Source organism: Rattus norvegicus, chromosome 2 (assembly GCF_036323735.1).
Source record: "Rattus norvegicus strain BN/NHsdMcwi chromosome 2, GRCr8, whole genome shotgun sequence".
NCBI lineage: Eukaryota > Metazoa > Chordata > Mammalia > Rodentia > Muridae > Rattus > Rattus norvegicus.
The window spans coordinates 162398171-162418583 of NC_086020.1; the positions used below are offsets into that span (position 1 = coordinate 162398171).

The 20413-nt window shown below is 36.5% G+C and overlaps 1 protein-coding gene across 2 annotated transcripts in view; it reads right to left on the reverse strand.

Annotated features, from left to right (window-relative positions):
• Wdr49 (WD repeat domain 49) overlaps nucleotides 1-20413 on the reverse strand; it is a 214088-nt gene that overhangs the window by 49141 nt on the left and 144534 nt on the right. For both annotated transcript variants that reach the window (XM_039103711.2, XM_039103712.2), the window contains exons 11-15: nucleotides 7859-7989; nucleotides 6609-6707; nucleotides 3969-4130; nucleotides 1961-2148; nucleotides 1033-1230 (exon numbers count right to left, since the gene is read on the reverse strand). In XM_039103711.2, coding sequence (XP_038959639.1) covers nucleotides 1033-1230; nucleotides 1961-2148; nucleotides 3969-4130; nucleotides 6609-6707; nucleotides 7859-7989 — 778 coding nt within the window. The remainder of the gene's footprint in view (nucleotides 1-1032; nucleotides 1231-1960; nucleotides 2149-3968; nucleotides 4131-6608; nucleotides 6708-7858; nucleotides 7990-20413) is intronic.

Genomic DNA, 20413 nt, shown 5'->3' on the forward strand with positions numbered 1-20413 from the left:
AAGGACTTATTTATGTCCATTAATAGTTTTTATGTTTTTCTTGATTTCTTTTAGGAATTTATTTGTTCCCTACTTAAACATGTCTATCATCTTCATATTGTTGGCTTTAACATCTTTTTCTTGTGCTTCTGATATGTTAGATTATTCAGGGCCTGTTATCATAAACTAGCTGGGAGATATGCCACCCTGGTCATTATTGTGCTTTTATGCATGTAGGGGCATCTAGGTTTGGAATGATTAGAGATCTAGTTGATGTCTGGGTTTGTCTTTATTATTCTTTGAACTTTTTGTTTTCTTGCTGGAGTTTTGAGCATGTGGTGGCTGTATTTTGCCTCTTTTACTGGCCTGTTCGGTTGGTGTATTCACAGGTAATGTCTGCTGGAGGATGGGCTATAGCGAAGATGGACTATAGTAATAGGCTATAGGGAGGGAGATTAGGAGACGATGGTCTGTGAAATCACAGGAGATGTAAGCAAAGGGAAGAGAAGTTGCAGCTAGTCGTCTGCTGCAGTATTAGGGACTACCTGAGGCATTGAGTCTAGAGAAACACACAGAGAGGGGAAAAGGTTGGCAGGGTGCCTACCTGCCTTGCTGGCTGGAGTGGGCTATGGTTGACAAGGAGATACCTTTTGGCATTAGGGGCTGTGATATAGTGACTCATGGTGAGAGGAAGGTGAGCAGGAATGGTCTGTGTGATCCACAGGAGATATTTGCAGGGTGGTGGGGAGGGAACCTGAAGCTGATGAGCTATTGCAGTACTAGGGATGAGATGCTGGATTTTTCTATTAAAAAATCCTATAATATATATATTATACCATCAGTGCCCAATGTCTTTCCATGTCTTATGTGCCTTTCCCTTCATGAAGCTTGTTGCAGCTAGGAGTAACCAGGGAAAGTGATTACAGAGTTACAGCTACAGAAATGCCCATCAGTTCATATGCTTTAAAGAGCAGAGGAGACATTCTTGGAAAGAAGGCCAAATTTATACTAAATGTCAAGTGAATTCGACAATAGCAAAGAAAAACTGCATACCTGACCAAAGATCAAGGCAGGAGCATTGGAAAGTCCAGTCACACAGACACTGCAGTCTGCCGAGGAGGAAATAATAAGCAAATGACCACCAGACTCACACATCTCCAAGGAGCTTATCCGGTCCTCGTGAGGCTGAAGTGATCTGAGCAAAGTTGGAGTCTGGGTGACTTTGCTATCAGTGGAATTAGTACAATACTCCTGAATGAAGAGAAATGCCCCAAGTTTTAGGAATCCAAATATTAAATAATTTTTTTCCACTTTTATTAAATTGAGTATTTTTTTTTGGTTCTTTTTTCCGGAGCTGGGGACCGAACCCAGGGCCTTGCGCTTCCTAGGCAAGTGCTCTACCACTGAGCTAAATCCCCAACCCCAAATTGAGTATTTCTTATTTACATTTCAAATGCTATTTCCTTTTAAATAAATTATAATGATTGCTACTGTTTTAAAAGCCTGATGTGGAAATGGGGGAGGTGTATTAGAGATAATTGCAAGTCATCAGTTATTTTTAAAACAACTGACTCAGTCTGGTTAGAAGTAGCTGAAGGACTAGCACACTACATGCCATTTAGAATTTGTTTCCTTGCGGTTGGGGATTTAGCTCAGTGGTAGAGCGCTTGCCTAGCAAGCACAAGGCCCTGGGTTCGGTCCCCATCTCCGAAAAAAAAAGAAAAAAAAAAGAATTTGTTTCCTTTAAGATGTGTCCGACTGTTTATGTCTAACTCACCCCTCTGTGTGTATGTGTGTGTGTGTGTGTATTACTGTTAAAAAGTTTCTGCTTCAAATTATTCCTTTAAAACACTCAGAATGAAGCACTTTTTTCATCCTCTACAAAACAGACAAGATGTAACTCACAACACAAGATACCTTTTATGACTTTTCTTGCTAAAAATAAAATAGTGACAATACTGTGAGAATATTTTCCATTTACCTCTATGTTCCAGATTTTCAAGCATCCATCAGGATCTCCAGTGGCAAGGTATTGATTCAGTTTATCAGTAGACATAACAATGGATCCAACTCCTGCATGAGCCAAAAATTCAGCCAGAAGTACTTTCTTAAATATATCCCAGAACCTGACATAACCAGATGCTCCACATGACACCAGATTAGCACCTCCTGTTACAGAGGGGAAACTTAATTAAGTAAATACGCCCAGAAACCCCAAAGTGGCTTCTTCCAATGGCTTCCCTGGTGAGAGCATCTGAGAGTAGAGAGGACAGTATCACTGAAGTCTATCCAGACCACCATCTGATTTTCTAAATTATAAAACAGTGCTTATTGTATGATAACCATTTTTCAACATTAAGCAGAATATGTGGAGACCATTAATAATTTATAGAAACTATTCCACTAAGTTTGGTTTTTGTTTGCTTATTTGCCACCTTGATATTGTTTGCAATTAAGTTAAATAACATTAATTTATTTTTTGAATAAATTTGTAAAATACTAACGTAAACATTATGACACTATTCTGAAAATATGAAACTTACTTTCCATGATAAGTTCCCACTGGACATGTATACACGGTGGAACAGCCTTCATACAGGCGTCTAGATGCAAGTATGCCCTTAAGACAGCACTAATATAGACTTTTCTATTGAGCAGCAAACAATGGATTCTACTTATGAGATCATTTTAAAATTTTTATTCAGATATTTATTGTATGCCCATATGGAACCCTTTTCCTGTTAATATCTAGAACTATTTACACTTTCCATTTACTTAAAGTGCTCTTTGAAAACATTCCTCTGTGGGAAATTTATTATCAGGTAATTCTATAGATTTCTTTCCATTTGTCTTGTATTTGTGTTGGTGATAAACTGTATAGTTAAGGTGGAAGGGATGGCGGATCTGCTTCAGAAGAATCGTTCCAGAAATCTAACACTAAAAAGAATTAGTTATGAGGAATTGAGAGTAATTTTAATTTTAATTGTGTGGATTAGTGTACTTTAAAGAATGGATAGTTTTATAATCTGTTTCAGATTCATCTTAAATGTTACATAAGGGTTTTGAAACAAATAGAGGTATAAATTTATATTGATGGTGAAAATTTTATATAAATATCACGCAGGTTTTCCATTTGCAAATTCAATGTGGAAAAGTGATTATACAAACTATAGCTCAGATATGTCCATTACTTTTTCCAATCATGTAATGCTCAAGTCTGGATCTCAGGCTATGCACACAAAAATTAACTCTCAAAATATAATTTACATGGAAATTTGAGATTATATTTTGTGGAGCAAGATGTAAGCTGCATTCAAATATTGCTATTTTCTCTATAAACTAACAGTTACCCCATAGTTACCTCTGGGTAGCACCAATGTTAGTGTCTCTTTTCATAAAAAAATATGTAAATGGGACTCTGAACTATTATATGAAATTTAAATCAAGTGACAATAATACTTTGAATATCTCCAAACAATATTCACATGAAAATATGAGCCACACAGCCCTTGTGATGGGATAGGCAATCAGTTCAAACCTCCCCCACTGAGTCATATCTCCAGCTTCCTCAGTGAAGTCCCTCTTCAATGCAGTCACAGATATTATTCCTTCGATACATATAGACCTGTAGGTACATTTACTCATGGATTTGCAGCCTGTATCTAAGTATGCTTCCTGCCCTTTCCAAACACCTGTCAACACTATGACATAAACACTGATAAAATTTGTTTACCATATGAAATGGCTGTTGCAATTGTCTTCACTCTCCTCTCAACATAGACAACAGATAAATCATTTGGCCGATCTATTTACCACCCTCACCATCTGAGCTTCCGGGCCAAGTGTCTATGACCTTTCATAAACCAGGGCAGGCTTGATAGCTATGCAAAGTCAAATACTACAGGACCTAGTTAATAAAATAAGTTGAACTTCCTTTATTGCTTTCTTTATCAAATACAGAAGGGCAAAAATGGAAACACATATGTTACCTGTGGCTGCATTGGTTTTCCTTGCTTCAAGGAAGCAAAGTCTCATAACAGCATTATTACCTTCTGTGTCAATCTTGACATTTAGGGCAGCCTGGTTGGTCTGGTCTGCCACACAGTGAGTTGCACGGCTTCTGCCAGCATTAAGCTTTTGGGCTTCTAGGTCTGTGAAGAAGAAAAATCAAGGACTCTTGGTAAAAAGATCTGTCTTCTATTCAAATCAGCATGCTTGAACAACAGACTTCTCCATCCCAGCCTCAGGAGAGATAACCACTACTCCCCATCAAGTCTCACATCAAAATTGCATCAGCCAAGAGGCTTCTACGCCCTCCACTGGAAAGGTTGTTTGCTTCCATTTTTGCTTTGCATATGCTAGGCACACTTCCTGTTATGAATTAATTAGAACTTCACACCATAACCCTAGTTCATGTCGTAGACAGCCCTATATGTTCAAGATAAATGTGTCTCTCGTGGCATGAAATCCTAGTTAATGCTAATCTTTCAAGTAATTAACGAACATGAAAATCAAGTGAATAAACATATGTATATGTAAATCATATTTTTGATGATTCTATTTATCAGCGTGTTACTCTGGAAAGGACATTCCTAACGGTAGTTTAATTACACACTTATATTATCTTCCGACCACAGATGAAAACTTAAAATGTTTATGTCAAACTCTATTGATAGTTTGCAGATAGTTTGATAAAATCCCTACAAAGAAATCTCATAGAAGCAGAATGCTGATGGGATAGCAGGTTTCTGGAGGAGAAACTGGGAAAGGGGATAACATTTAAAATGTAAACTAAAAAGGCAACAAAAGAAAAAAAGGAAAAAAACCAAACTTTCAAAATGAAAATTATGGTAATGTCCAGTGTAGGGTGGTAAGTTTGCTGGTAATAAGTTTGCCACACAGTTAGGAGCACCAGAGTCCCATCTGTAAAGGGGCAATATAATGTGTACTTGTATCCTAAAGCTGGTGATGAGTTAAAGATGGATGGATCCCCAGAGTTCACAACCATCAGCCTAGTCTACTTGAGAAATTCCAGTCCAGTGAGAGACATTCTCTCAAAAAAAAAAAAAAACAAGGCAAAACACCAAACCAAGGTAGAAGGTTACATGAGGAATAGCAACCGATGTTCCCCTCTAGCTTATGCATACATGTGTTCTTGAATACACATACATGTAACAAACACACACACACACACTCACACACACACACAGGAGGAGGAGGAAGAGGTGAAGGAGGAATAGGAAGCGAAATGAGGAGAATTACAATAATATCCTTAATGTCTTTTAAAAATTTGTTATTGTGATTTGAATGAAAATGGTATCCACACTCTCTGATGTTTAAATACTTGATTCCCAGTTGATAATGCTATTTGGGTATAGTGTGGCCTTGCTGGATTAAGTATGTCACTGGAGGCAGACTTTGAGGTTGAAAAGCCACATGCATTCCCAGTTCACTTTCCATTTCGTGTTTGCAAATTAAAACATGAGTGCTCGGATTCATGTTCCCATCACAGACCTCCTCTCTGCACTTCTGTACTTTTGTCCTCCAGAATCACAAATGTACATAAACTCCTTCTATAATTTGTCTCTGTCCTTGGAGTTTTATTGCACTAACAGAAAAATAACCCAAATAAGTATTGTTCGTTATGTCTTCTTTCTCTGTGTATGCAATGTAGAGCCATAGGTAGAATGCTCTAAATATAGGTAGTACTCCCTTAAAGTCAAGGGGAGGGAAAGACGTAGAATTATACCAGATCCTTGGAATATTGAGATAAATATTAATGGCTAGTTCTTTGTACATAAGGCGACTCAAAGCCTTGTATCTGCAGTCAGATAATCCCTCAAAATCTTACATTTTTAAATTGGTTTTCATACTCCCGATAAATCACTCTTCAGCTACACACACACACACACACACACACACACACACACACACACAATACATCCCAAAGGCAGGTACTTTAAATTTATTCTCTGTGAGATTACCTCATTGAGACAGTAGGAAATAGCTCAACCATAGGAAATGTCATAACCATTATCTAAAGAAGTTAATCTAGAGGAAAAGCCTTAGTTTCTAAACAAGCTAAAATAAAATATGAAAGACAATTGTGGAAACACTTAAGTATAAAATATTCATGCCCTCTGCTAAAGCGGATAAAATGTAATAAACTCCTGTCTAATGCTCCTTTCAGGTTTCTAAAGTAAGGAATAATTTATGATATGCAGGTGGCATAATATTTAATATAAGCCCCAGACTGAGGGTGAAGAGTCAATCAAGTGAACATAGTTCCCATTTTCCTACTAAAGGATACATAAGATCACTCAAAGGCAATTCTGGAAGTTTTATTGGCTAAATCTAAATTAGATGGAAATGAGACTCCTGCTCCCTGGTGTTAGTAATACAGAAATACTGACATGGCATAAAGACAAAAAGTGGAGGTCCGTGGATAATTTTCAAAGTCAAATCAGTCTTGGTGTTCTTCTTAATCACTGTGATAAGACCATCACTAAGCCTTAGAGTTTTCAGCCTGTCGTCTATATGATAGGTGTACACAGAATCAGGTGCATACATAAACATCCGGGCCTACTGTGCTACAAAACACAAGATTTCAGTTTCAAACTTGTACTCACCTAGCATGGATGCTAGCTGCCTCTGGTAACCAGGGTGAAGAACATGGTGTGCATTTTCTGTATTGTTATTCCACAGAACAATCTCTCCATCATAGCTCCCTGTAGGAGCCAAGGCAAAGAACAGAAAATTATATGAAAGGTGGGGCAATAGAAACAAAAGGAAGCCGTTACAAATGTGTATTATGTAAAATCTGATAAATAGAAGGTAGTATCTATTTTTGGAGACATAAATTATAATGATACCCGGTACTTTATTAACTGTGAAATTTCAATATTTATAAAGTAACCCACAGAGTTGGTGGATATGATCCACTTATCTCTCTTATTTTACTATAATAAATCATTCAGAATAAAGGCACTGAAGTTAAACAAGCTGAGTCCAAATCCAGCTTCTGACAATTATCTGCTATGTAGCCTTACACGTGATATTTAACTCAGCTTGATTCCCAAATTCCTTCATCAATAAAACTGGGTTAAGAGTCATACTTACTTATGGGGTTATTTGAAGAATTAAAAATATTTAGAGTGGTGCTAAGCACTAGGCAGAGATTGAGAAAGTATAAATTACCCTTAGACTTCTGTTCCTACACTATTTGTGTGTGCATGAGAGTTCTTTGCATTTCTTTCATCCAAATTCTTTGTGAAATGTTTTCTTCAGTCCTATAGTTCTTCCTATACAAAGTCATGAGTTACACTATGCCAAAGAGGTAATTTGTTCCATTACATACCTATGAAAAGTTAACATGCCATTTGAGGTAGATATGGAAGACAGTTAAGATGTTCCAATTTAGAAGCATTTGCATAACCCTAAAGTATGATTCTTACTTAAAAGTTATAAAACTTCTCTTTAAAAAATGAACAATACAATCAGAAGTTAGTGTTTACTAATGAGTTTATTATATATTAAGTACTAAGTTAAAATATTACACTGGCTATCTCTTCATTAAAACAAAAACATACCCAAAAATTTCTTAGGTAGAAAGAACTATGGTTTAAAATTTAAATTATGCCACAACATCACCACAATATCACAGAGCAGATAAGAAGCAGGACCAGGGTGTGAAACTACTGATACAGCACAGAGGCTGATAGTCTTAACTGCAATTGAAGTAAGAAATTAAAGGAGCTATAAGATTGCTTCCTTGGGAAATCCATTCATTTATTTTCAATTGAGAAAAGTCTTTTCTCAAAATTTACCCAAATTCAACCAAACGGTCTCTAAACCATTGTCCTGTGAAAGCTCAATTTACCTGTAGCAAGAGTTTGCGGGGGTAAAAATGCAGCACACAAGATGTCATCTTGGTGACGGACTCCCCCTTTCCACTCTTCAGACTGGATGAAAAACTGATTAAAGTTGTGAGGTCGAAATACAGTAACCGCTCTGTAAAAATGATATAGAATTTAGCTGCAAATCTAAAATCAGTACTGACATTAGGTAGCCATTATCCACTTCAATGGCTCAATTTGAAAAGTCTAAAATACTACCGCCCAAAATTTTATTGCCACTTGTCATCCATAATAAAGTAAGCTTCCCACGGAAGTTTCTTTAAAACTCTCCCACTGAACCTCTAATAAATTATAAATGCTTAATGTGGGAAGTCAATTATCCTTTTGTAACTACTGAAACCAAGGATACATCCATTTATCAGATTAATTATCTATTTCCAAGACCCCAAAACAAAAATTTCCTCATATGAAACCATTTAAGAGTTCTATGGCAGTAATAATAAAAACCAGGCTAGGTCTATGAACAAATATTGTTTGGTACTGAAATGATTTCTTTCAGCAGAGCTTCTTTGTTGGGTGTGTAACATGTAATCATTCCTTAGAGTATTTTCCAGAATTATGGTAGCCATGGAGTCTATTATCCTACAGTCCACTGTATCGTTAAGAGCTATCATTTGTGAAAAATCCCATCCCCAGTAAGTATGGCACCTGGAAAATACAGAAATAACAACTTTAGAACAGCCAACCATGTAGTACTACTGACTTGAGTGTAGACCAGGATGGAGATGAGTGGACAATCTGACCTTGGAGGGAATGAAGAAATATAGATAGTAGTTTATGGGAGAGTGAGCACTGCTTTATCTCTTCTCTGGTGACCAACCCATACACAACTCTCACCTTCCTTCTATGGCTAATCTCCGTTCAAATGACCATCAGTTACCCTAGCTTGAGTCTTTACTGCTACTCTTCCTTATCTTACTGACACTGTGCTTCTTCACCCAGTTGACTACTATACCAATATTAGTGTTTATTTGTGAGCAAGAAGTTTTCTTCTCCTCCTAGAAACTCTTGCTTTCAATATCTAAAATAAATCACATTGGTAAATTGTCATATATTGTTTGCATTTGCTGAAGAGCTGGCTCTGGAAACAGGATCCACCCTCTCAACTTCCAGACCCCAGCATCTTTGTCTGAAAGTATCCTTTGTCTCTGGATGGGCCACTCTCCTGCAAACTCTGTGAAGAGGGGGGGGTGGGTGGGAAAATGACTGGAAACTAGCCCAAGAGTGAAAACAGGTAGACAGTAAATCATTTTCAGTAGATATTTCTATTTTTATACCATTATATAAAATCCCCACATTTGGAATGGATTCAGTCATGAGAAGCTTACCCATGGAGAAAATGTTAAATTGAGAAGAACTCCAGCTGATTGCTTCAAACTCTCTGGTCCACTTGTGCTAGATGTTTTGAGCACTGGATTGGACAATGTTTTGCTACCTTTCTGTCTATCAATTATCTATTCTTTGCTGCTTATTCCAAACAAAGAGAATGGGTATTGTGGGTCACTCTGCAGATAGTACAGAACACAGTTCTTGCTTCTCTGCCTGCTCTCTTTAGTATCCATTCCTGAGCCTTCATTTTTTTGCCCCTTCTTTTTTCACCCTTTGAGCTAAGTATCCTTTATTGCCATTGTTCTCCTTCTCTAGGTTCAGAGATTCCATGTACCAGCACGGATTCCAATATTACTTCCATACAGACGGCCTTTGTCTGAACTTCATCCATACTTACCAGGACTGGATGGTTTTCATTTGCCAGTTGGTAGTTCTATACATACAATTCTGCCATTGCTAAAATATCTTCACACAAAAAAGCCAATTTTGCCAGCTTCTTTCCATACTCTATTCTGATTTTTTGTAATTTGGTTCACAGGCCAGCATCACAGCTTCCAACATGCCATTTCTTTCTCTCATCACAAATACATGTTTTTACATTATCGACCCATGACACTTCCACTTTAAACAGTCACTCAGTTTCCTAGTAGAGTTCTCCGCCCCACTGGTCAACAATTTTAAGAGGCCCTTATCTCATTGTTGTTAAGTCTACTCTTTCAAGATGAATTTTTCATCCTATACTAGACTTACCTGTATATTCTGGAGCTTTTAATATATCCTTATTCTTTTTTTTTTTTTTTTAGAGCTGAGGACCGAGCCCAGGTAGGCAAGCGCTCTAGCACTGAGCTAAATATCCAACCCCAATATACTCTTATTCTTAAGCAAATAATGCTTCTCTACATGATTCCTTAAACATTTAGAACAAAGGACCCAAAACAAATAAAAGAATAAGTGAAACACGATAAGTGCTAAAGCAGCACTGACTAACTGCCCTGGAAGTCTAGCAGACAAATCACAGAGGTCCACTTGAGGGCTGATATTTACTATAGACAACAACAGACATGTAAGTCATGGAAAAGGAAACACAATAAAGAGAAGAGACAGAATAATGAAAAACTGAGCTGACACCTTGCTTAAAAATATTTTCTGGAATTTCATTTCCTAAATGACAAAATTCAAATGTGTATACATGTTTTCAATATTCAATGATATATGGATTTAATCTCCTTCTAAGGAATTATTTCTCCCAATTCTTCTACCATTGTCTGCTAACAATATATAATTCTCACTGAAATCTTGACATACAATAAAGTACATATTCTTTGTACATTAGAAAATGTTATTTCATTAAAATAGAGATTGTATAATACCATTAAATATTATGTTCACCTGAATTGTACAAATAGATTAGAAGGTTTCAAATTTACTATTTTATAGGAATGTTTATAAATGTTAGGCCTATTCAGAACTAGGTTACTATAAAGCACATTGCCTTGCCTAAACTGTATTCTTTGTGTTCTCTAAGCGCTTCAGACATTTCTGGATGTATGTTCTATTTTTCTATGGGAGCCCTATATTTATGTATGTCATGCGCCATCTTCTGAAGCCATTCATATTCCACGAAGCTTCTATAAGATCTAGCATAAAGAACTATATTTCTCATTGGAATAGTTATTACTATAAGAAATAATTTCTTTCTGACTTCTTGAATTACTCGCTTTCACTAATTAGATTGACACTATGTATCTCAGATATTATTTTCAGTGTGTCTAGTTTTATGTTGAAGTTCTTAATCTGCTAAGATTTGAGCTTTGTACAAAGTGATGAATATGCATAAGTTTGCATTTTTCTACATGCCAGGGCTCCCAGTGGAGGGATGGGGACTCCAACCTATCTTCAAAATTTTTGACCCCAAATTATTTCTGTATTAAAACAAATACAGGGACAAAAATAGAACAGACATTGAAGGAATTGCTGACCAATGACAGGCCCAACTTTGGAACCATCCAAGGGGTAGGCACCAAACTCTGACACTGTTACTGATGCTATGCTGTGCTTACAGACAGGAGCCTAGCATGGCTAATCCCTAAGAGGCTCTACCAGAAGCTGACTGAGAAGATACTTCAGCTAACCATTGTACTGAGGCCACACCCCTATGTAAGAGTTAGGGGAAGGACTGAGGAACTGAAGAGGGTGACAATCCCATAGGAAGACCAACAGTGTCAATTAACCAAGATCCTGGGGAACTCCCAGAAACTAAGTCACCAACTAAAAAGCATACACAGGCTGGTCCAAAGCCCTTGGCAAACAGAGGACTAACTGCCTTGTCTGGTCCCAGTAGGAGAGAGTGTGCCTAATCCTATAGGTTCCTGATGGCACAGAGAAGGGGGAAACTTGGAGGGGGCTCTCAGAGGCAAAGGGGAGAAGGATAGGGTAATGATCTCTAGGAGAGGGGACCAGTATGGGGCAACATTTATGATGTAAATAAATAAAATAATAATTAATTTAAAAAAGAGTATAAGTCAAAGATCCCAAGTTAGGTTATAAGTACAAAGAAACAGAGATTGGGATCTTTATTTCTTGAGCTTCTATAACTGTTTCCCCTTAGGATTCTCCCTGGAGTCTCTCATCCCTTCTTGTGCCTCATTTTCTTTGGTAACATTCATCACTTTGTGACATTGTGTTCTACACTTCTTTGTTTGTCTCTTTTTGTTATTGGTTTGTTTGTCTGTTTTACTGCCACATTAAGGAAAGAAAGAAAGAAAGAAAGAAAGAAAGAAAGAAAGAAAGAAGAAAGGAAGGAAGGAAGGAAGGAAGAAAGAAAGGAAGGAAAAGGAAAGAAAGAAAGAAAGAAAGGTGGAAAGGAAGGAAGGAATAAAGAAAGGTAGGAAGAAAGAAAGAAAGTCTTATCAAAATAGGAACTTTTCCACTTTCATCGTCAATGCCAGGATAATTCATACATAGCAGACAATGTATAAAAATATCCACCAAAAACACTTTAAGAATTATTCCTCCATTTTAAAAAAATAATAATTTTAATATGAGTATCATTAATTGCACTTTAGAAACATGGTATAATTATAAAATACAAAGTTCTAAAATTCACCTTACTAACATAATATGGATATTTCTAAATTTACTAGTAGCTTAAGGAAAACGTGAGTACGGAGTGGGTGTGAGAAACACAGGTCAATCTTCTATCTGTTATGTAAGCCAAATTTCAGTGTCGAATGTCTTTTTCTCAACATTCTCTCATTAAATGATAAATAGTTTTATTCAGTACATACCACTCAAGGCATGGAATGCATTTCATAATATGCTACAAAAAGTAGTCCTTTGACATTTGACCTTTAATGTCAAAACACTGAAATGCTAATTACCTGGCACCTTTCTCTTAAAAGCTAACCTGAAATTTTGATTTGAAATTACAGGGATCCTTAAAATATCCCAAGAATTCACAATCAGTTCCCACCTTTTCCATATCAAAGACTACTCTCTTTTGAGTTTGGACTTTGCCAAGAACAAAATTAAGTTTCAGAAAGATCTAGTTTTCAGGTCATTAGGAGTCAGATAGACTTGTTCTTTGGCATTGAAAATGTTTACCAGCTCTGTTCCTTCTTTCATAGGTCCTGAGAGTATGCCCTGAGTCATTATGCCACATTGGAAAGAAAATAAGCTGATTATGAAAAGAACACTATCAATGATCTGGTCCTTCAGGGATTGATTGCTCATATGCTATTGGTCCAGTTATTTTAAGCCTCATTAATACTTCTCCTTTGATCCACCCATGGCTTTTTAGATTAATAATGAGTATCTCAGAAGCAGAAAAAATCCATTCCAAAAGAATTTGTTTTGGTTTTTCTTGTTTTTCCTACTTCTTGAAAGTCTGTGAGGTCAAATTTTGGACATTGAAATCACAAAATCAGGTATAGGAAATCTCTGAATTTCAAATATATACATCCTCTCCTTAGTTGCAAAATAACAGATTTCAAATAAGTCACAGATTCAGACTCGTCCATTCTGACTCTTATTCTGGGAATTAATTGAGTTTCATTAGGCTATCATCCCTTGGAAAGGCAATTATTAACACCTTAATATTTTTTCTTAGGTCAGTTTTATTCCTCAGAAACTTCAAATCTTTAAGGTCATTTCATTTCAAAAAAATTAAAGAACAAATTAAACTCGAAATAAACTAATTTATTCTAACATCATATATAGAAGGTGCACATGGAGTTAGAGAATAGTGCTTTGGGAGAAATGGGGGAATCAAACTATATAAACAACTATTTATTGAACATATATTTTATAGAGTTCTATAAAAGATGAGCTACCAAAAATATTTTTAGAATTATTTTAAAATTTATGAAAGGTATCTTTACATTTTATGTGAATAAAATTTTTATAGTAATAAAATCTTAATAAATAAAACTTTATATATGGGTGAGGTGATAGTTATCTTACATCACTGTTACCATTTCATAATGCATAGAGATATTAAATGTTCTGCTGTATAATGAAAACATGACTACATACTGCTTTCATTTTTCAATTATACCTAGATATAAAACACAGATTTCTCCTCTACACAAACAGAAGAAGGGAAACTGTCCTATTTTTAATAGTCTGTGAGTACAGAAGATCATAAACTTAGGACATTTTGAGATATTAAACCATTGTAAGTATTAGTTACTATAGCTATACATATCACATTCTAAACTGAACAGACAAAATTAACTGACTACCTACTCATTTAATTTTACCACTCAAATAGGACCAAGGATGCAAGAAAATAATTTTGACCTAACTTTCTATCAATTCATTTTTCTTAGTATATTTTACTTAAAATAACTATAAATTTATTTCTATCAATTTTGCATTTGGGTTTCTACATTATGATAGAATGATAAGAATTATTGTGTTCCTACTAAATCTGAGTAGCTATCTAACTCCCTTTACTTGGGACAGTGTTTACAATATTTTTTACCACTGCCTGTCTTGTATATTGTAAATTTTCAAATCAGATGTGATATATTGACAATAAGAATCATGCTTCTTTGCAATCAACATGTTCTATATTCTAACTCAGTCATTACTATCTAGGCATAGCTTATAAACATTATGAAGATGAAAGGGGGAATATATTTAAATAAATCTTCAGGATTCTGTTAAATCAATGACAAGTATTTTTATGTTTCGTCATATGTTTGAACCTATTTCATTAGCTTTCCATGAAATAAACAACATTCTCAGTCATTTTTATCATGGAAATTATAATACAATGTATGTCTATGTGTGTAGGGGGTGCCTCACAATACTTTTATTGCTCTATTAACCAATAGTTCATTCAAAAGTGAAGAACAGATTGTAGACTATGAGATAAGTTCAGCTGCATATTACAATTATAAACCTGCACAGTTGGTCAACCTCCTTAAGCCTGAATTTTCTCCTCCAAACAAAAAAGAAAATAACACTTGTCTCCAGTGCAAAAGATTGAGTAGACTTAAATATCTATAGTTGTTGTCACTTACAAGCAATGCCTTGTGTTATTCAACTCTCCATTCTAGAGGAATTTTAATCCAGCAACATGGTTTCTCTGGCAAGAAATAACAACCAAAGACATTCTTGGTCTTGTAATCTAGTTGGAATGTTACCCTTTTAATCCCTCAGATTGGAATACAGAGATGCCCTCAGTACATACCTTTAATCCCAAACAATGAAGGTAAAATTAATTTGTAGCAGGAAACAGCTATATTTGAAAGTAAGATCCAATTGATGAAGAGAGAAAGAATTGGAGAAAGATAGAACAGAAAAGCTACTTAAGGGAAACAGAGAGAACAGCCAGAGGGAGAGCAAAGAGGCAGTATTGCCAGGACAATTTTACAGAGCCAGAATGAAGGCAAAGACAGAACAAGCCAGAGAATGAGGAGACAAAAGATTAGAACATATTGTCAAAGTTAATATGAGGTCAAGCAGAGAAATTCAGTCACAAACTGTGAGAGGTCAAACTGAATTAGTCAACTTGAAGAGAAGTTTGAGACAGAATAACTGAGTTGACCCAATCAGCCAGAGTTCAAAAAGAGCTAGAAAGGATGAGCTTATTCCCCAGTAAGTCTTTGAGATGAAAATTATATCTGACAAATAAAAGTCATTTTATTAACTCATTCAATAAATATTGAATGTTAACTCATTCAATAAATATTTTTGTAAATATTTTACAAATACTTTTTAAGTATATTATGAATATCAGATTAGGCTTATATATTAGAAATATCACATATAAGTTAATATCTGTACAACTTAGCTTTATATTCAAATATATAGCTAATCAAATGGATATAATTAAGAAACACTATACATACAACATAGGAATAAATATTTGTGGGTTGAACAAAATACAAAAGAATAATGTGCACAAAGGCCGAACATATTTCCTTTATTCTTGTTGTAAAAACAAATGTCATTTCCATTGCCATCTAGCTGTCCCTCCTATCACTCCCTACACCTGATCCTGATTCAAGGGAGCCCCCACCCACTCAAAAAAGAAGGGAAAGGGAGATGGGGGAAGGAGTGTGGGAGAAGGTAACCAGGAGGCACACATTGAATGGGATATAAAGTGAATAAAACAATACTACTACTACTACTACTACTACTACTACTACTACTACTACTACTACTACTATTACTACTACTACTACTACTATTAATAATAATAATAATAATAATAATAATAATAATAATAATGGGACCTCATAAAATTGCAAAGCTGTAAGGTAAAGGACACTGTCAATAGGACAAAAAAGCAACCAACAGATTAGGAAAAGATCTTTACCAATCCTAAATTCAACAGAGGGCTAATATCCAATATACACAAAGAACTCAAGAGAATCAAATAACCTGATTTAAAAATGGGGCATAGAGCTAAACAAAGATTTCTCAACTGAGAAATATTGAAGGCCAAGAAGCACCTAAATAAATGTTCAACATCCTTAGTTGTGGAGACGTAGAGATGCAGCTCCCAGGCAGGATCAAGTAAGAACTGGTGACAGGTGCAAGTACAAGTTGGAATGCGCCCTTGAGAAGAAAATGTTTTTCTCACTTGGCCTTAAACTATGTTTCACTGTGTCCTGTTTCTGTGCAAGTGGCTTTCATGCTCTCTTGGTTATGGCAAGTATATTTTGATAATAATAAGAGGGGTGATTTGTTGTATAAATATTTTAAGAAGAAGACTTTGTTTAGTCTTATTTCTTTGTTTAGTCTCAGTTATTCCTGGTATCATGGGAATAACAATCTTATGATATCTTGCAAAAAGGGAAATTGAGGTAATGCATATTCATGTCTATATAAGGATTAATAAAGCTTGCAGCTGCATGCAGTAGCTTCTGCCTTTGCTCTGCATCCTCTGTGTCCTGGTTATTTGAGACCGTACCTAGGGGCCCCAATGCACAATACACGTTGACACTTTAGTCATCAGGGAAATGCAAACAACACTGAGAAATTCTACTTCACACCAGTCAGAATGTCTAAGATCAAAAACTAAGATGACAGCAGATGATGGCTAGGATGTGGAGAAAAAGGAACACTCCTCCACTGTTGGTGGGATTGGAAGCTGGTACAACCACTCTGGAAATCAGTCTGGCAGTTCCTCTGAAAATTGGACAGAGTATTTCCTGAGGACCCAGCTATACCACTCCTAGGCATACACCCAAAAGATGCTCCAACATATAACAAAGACACATGCTCCACTATGTTCATAGCAGCCTTATTTATAATAGCCAGAAGCTGGAAAGAACCCAGATATCCTTCAACAGAGGAATGGATACAGAAAATGTGGAACATTTACACAATGGAATACTACTCAGCTATTAAAAACAATGACTTCATGAAATTCATAGGTGAATGGATGGAACTAGAAAATATCCTTAGTGAGGTAACCCAATCACAAAAGAATACACATGATATGTACTCACTGTTAAGTGGATATTAGCTCAAAAGCTCAGAATACCAATAACACAATTTGCAGACTACATGAAGCTCAAGAAAAAGGAAGACTCTTCTTAGAAGAGGGAACAAAATACTCACAGGAAGAAATACAGAGAAAAAGTGTGAAGCAGAGACTGAAGGAAAGGCCCTCCAGAGACTACCACTCCTGGGGAATCCATTCCACATTCAGTCACCAAACCCAGATACTATTGCTAATGTCACGAAGTGCATGCTAGCCTTATTTATAATAGCCAGAAGCTGGAAAGAACCCAGATGCCCTTCCTAGAGGAACGGATACAGAAAATATGGTACATCTAAACAATGGAATATTACTCAGCTATCAAAAACAATGAATTGATGAAATTCATAAGCAAATGGATGGAACTGGAAAATATCATCCTGAGTGAGGTAACCCAATCACAGAAAAACACACAAGGTATGCACTCATTGATAAGTGGCTATTAGCCCAAATGCTTGAATTGCCCTAGATGCACAGATACATGAAACTCAGGAGGGATGACCAAAATGCAAATGCTTCACTCCTTCTTTAAAAGGGGATCAAGAATACCCTTGGCAGGGAATACGGAGGCAAAGATTAAAACAGAGACAGAAGGAACACCCATTCAGAGCCTGCCCCACATGTGGCCCATACATATACAGTCACCCAATTAGATAAGGTGGATGAAGCAAAGAAGTGCAGGCTGACAGGAACCGAATGTAGATCTCTCCTGAGAGACACAGCCAGAATACAGCAAATACAGAGGCGAATGCCCCCAGCAAACCACTGAACTGAGAACGGGACCCCCATTGAAGGAATCAGAGAAAGGACTGGAAGAGCTTGAAGGGGCTCAAGACCCCATATGTACAACAATGCCAAGCAACCAGAGCTTCCAGGGACTAAGCCACTACCCAACGACTATACATGGACTGACCCTGGGCTCCAACCTCATAGGTAGCAATGAATATCCTAGTAAGAGCACCAGTGGAAGGGGAAGGCCTTGGTCCTGCCAAGACTGAACCTCCAGTGAACGTGATTGTTGGGGGGAGGACGGTAATGTGGGGAGGACGGAGAGGGGAACACCCATATAGAAGGGGGGGGAGAGGTTAGGAGGATGTTGGCCCGGACACCGGGAAAGGGAATAACAATCGAAATGTAAATACGAAATACTCAAGTTAATAAAGATTAAAAAAAATAATAAAAGAAGTGCATGCTAACAGGAATCTGATATAGCTGTCTCCTGAAAGACTCTGCTAGAGCCTGACAAATACAGATATAGATGCTTGTAGTCAGTCATTACACTGAGCACAGTGGAGGAGTTAGATAAAGGACTGTAGGAGCTGAAGGGGTTTGCAAACCAAAGGAAGAACAACTATATCAACCAATGAGAGCCCCTAGAGCTCCCGGGAACTAAACCACCAACCAAAGAGTACACATGGAGCAATCCATGGCTCTAACTTCATATGTAGCAGAGGGTGGCCTTATAGGACATCAATGGGAGGAGAGACCCTTGGTCCTGTGAAAGCTAGATACCCCACTTTAGGGGAATGCCAGGGCAGAGGTGGGCGGGAGTAGGTAGATAGGTGGGGTAGCACCTTTATAGAAACAGTAGAAATGGAGTGGGATAGTGGGTTTCCAGAGGGGAGACCAGGAAAGAAGATAACATTTGAAACGTAAATAAAGAAAATAGCCAACTAAAAAACTAAATAATAATAATAATAATAGTAATAGTAATAATTTTTAAAGGGTGTCCTAGTAGGGAAGATGTTTGAACAGCTCTTAAAATAGAAATAAATATTAACTACATTTTAAAAATAGGACAGGAATTTCTAGTAGTAAAAAAATAAAGACAGGATGTTTAACGATTCTATTTAAGGTTTGAGAAGTTGACAGAAAAGGAAAATTAAAGTGGTATGGCATTCATCCAAGCAGACATGATGCCCTAAATAATACAGCTGTGGTGCTCACAGGACCAGATTTCCAAATAGTCAGACTATAAAATGGAAGGGCCTTAGCGACTACTGGGTTGTAAATTTAAAGGAAAAAAATACAATAAAAATGTTGGGGATCTATACCTGTGGTCATGAAGTAAAGTTCAAAATCTGAGAGAAAAAAAGTGGCCAACAAGAGGAGGCTAAACAATGTGTTCAGTTAGAACATGCTGTATACTGCAATTCAGGGAGGAATATCTAGTATATCAGTAGATGAGTGAACCTAGAGCTAAGGCAGAGATTTGAGGTTTCTGGCTCAAGATATTGCCTGCCAACTAAGATGAAGTTAAGCATTAAAGTGGATGATGTATGTAAAGTACCGACTGCTTTGTGGAACCATACATATACTAAAACATCCATTGTACTTAGGTGCCCCATCCAGTAAAAGCATCTACTCTATACTGTGCCTAATTATCAAACTAGTCTCTGTATTTAGATACAACCTGAAGTTAAGGCCTCAGCTTAACCTAATAGGCTCTGTCTGGATTTAGGAGAAAGCTTAATAATCTGATTATCAATCTCTCCTTTCCTTCTCTGATCCCTGAACCATACTGGCTGGCTTCACAGGCAATGCTTCCTCAGCTTTACCAAGTAGTTGCTGTGTGGCTTTGTGAGCTAAAAACCTCTTAGTAGAAATGACCCTGTCTGGTTATGAAAAATCTATCCTAGCAAAATGTCTATAAGGAAATCTAATTTGTAAATCCCCATCTGTGTTGCATAATATCACTGATAATTCATTAATGCAAGCTCCAGATAAAGGACTCAAGGCTGACAATTCAGGGAAAAATGGAAAAAGCAGAGAGGAAGGCAAGAGTACTAATTTTCTTTTTCCCAGTCTTCCTAATCATCTCTCAGTTCATAGGCACTAACTGACCCTCCAGTAACTTATATATCAGAATATAGGATGTTTTCTTAGATCACTTTTTAACAAAGTGATACATAAAATAGTTTAAATTTTGTCTTACAAGCAATCAGAAATATTATCATTGGTGCTAATTTTAAGTATGACTATCAAAAATATAAAGAAATGTTATCTGACAATTCTGCCTTGCATTGATTAATTTTCTAATTCCTTTTTAAAATTCAGATTGTAAATTGGATAACATGGGACCATATCTCCACCCTGCCATGGAATTAAAGAACTATTTTTTCATTACCATAGCCTAGCTAGAGATAGCCTCAGCCTGCTGCAGTTGTAAGTTGATAATGGATAAAGATCG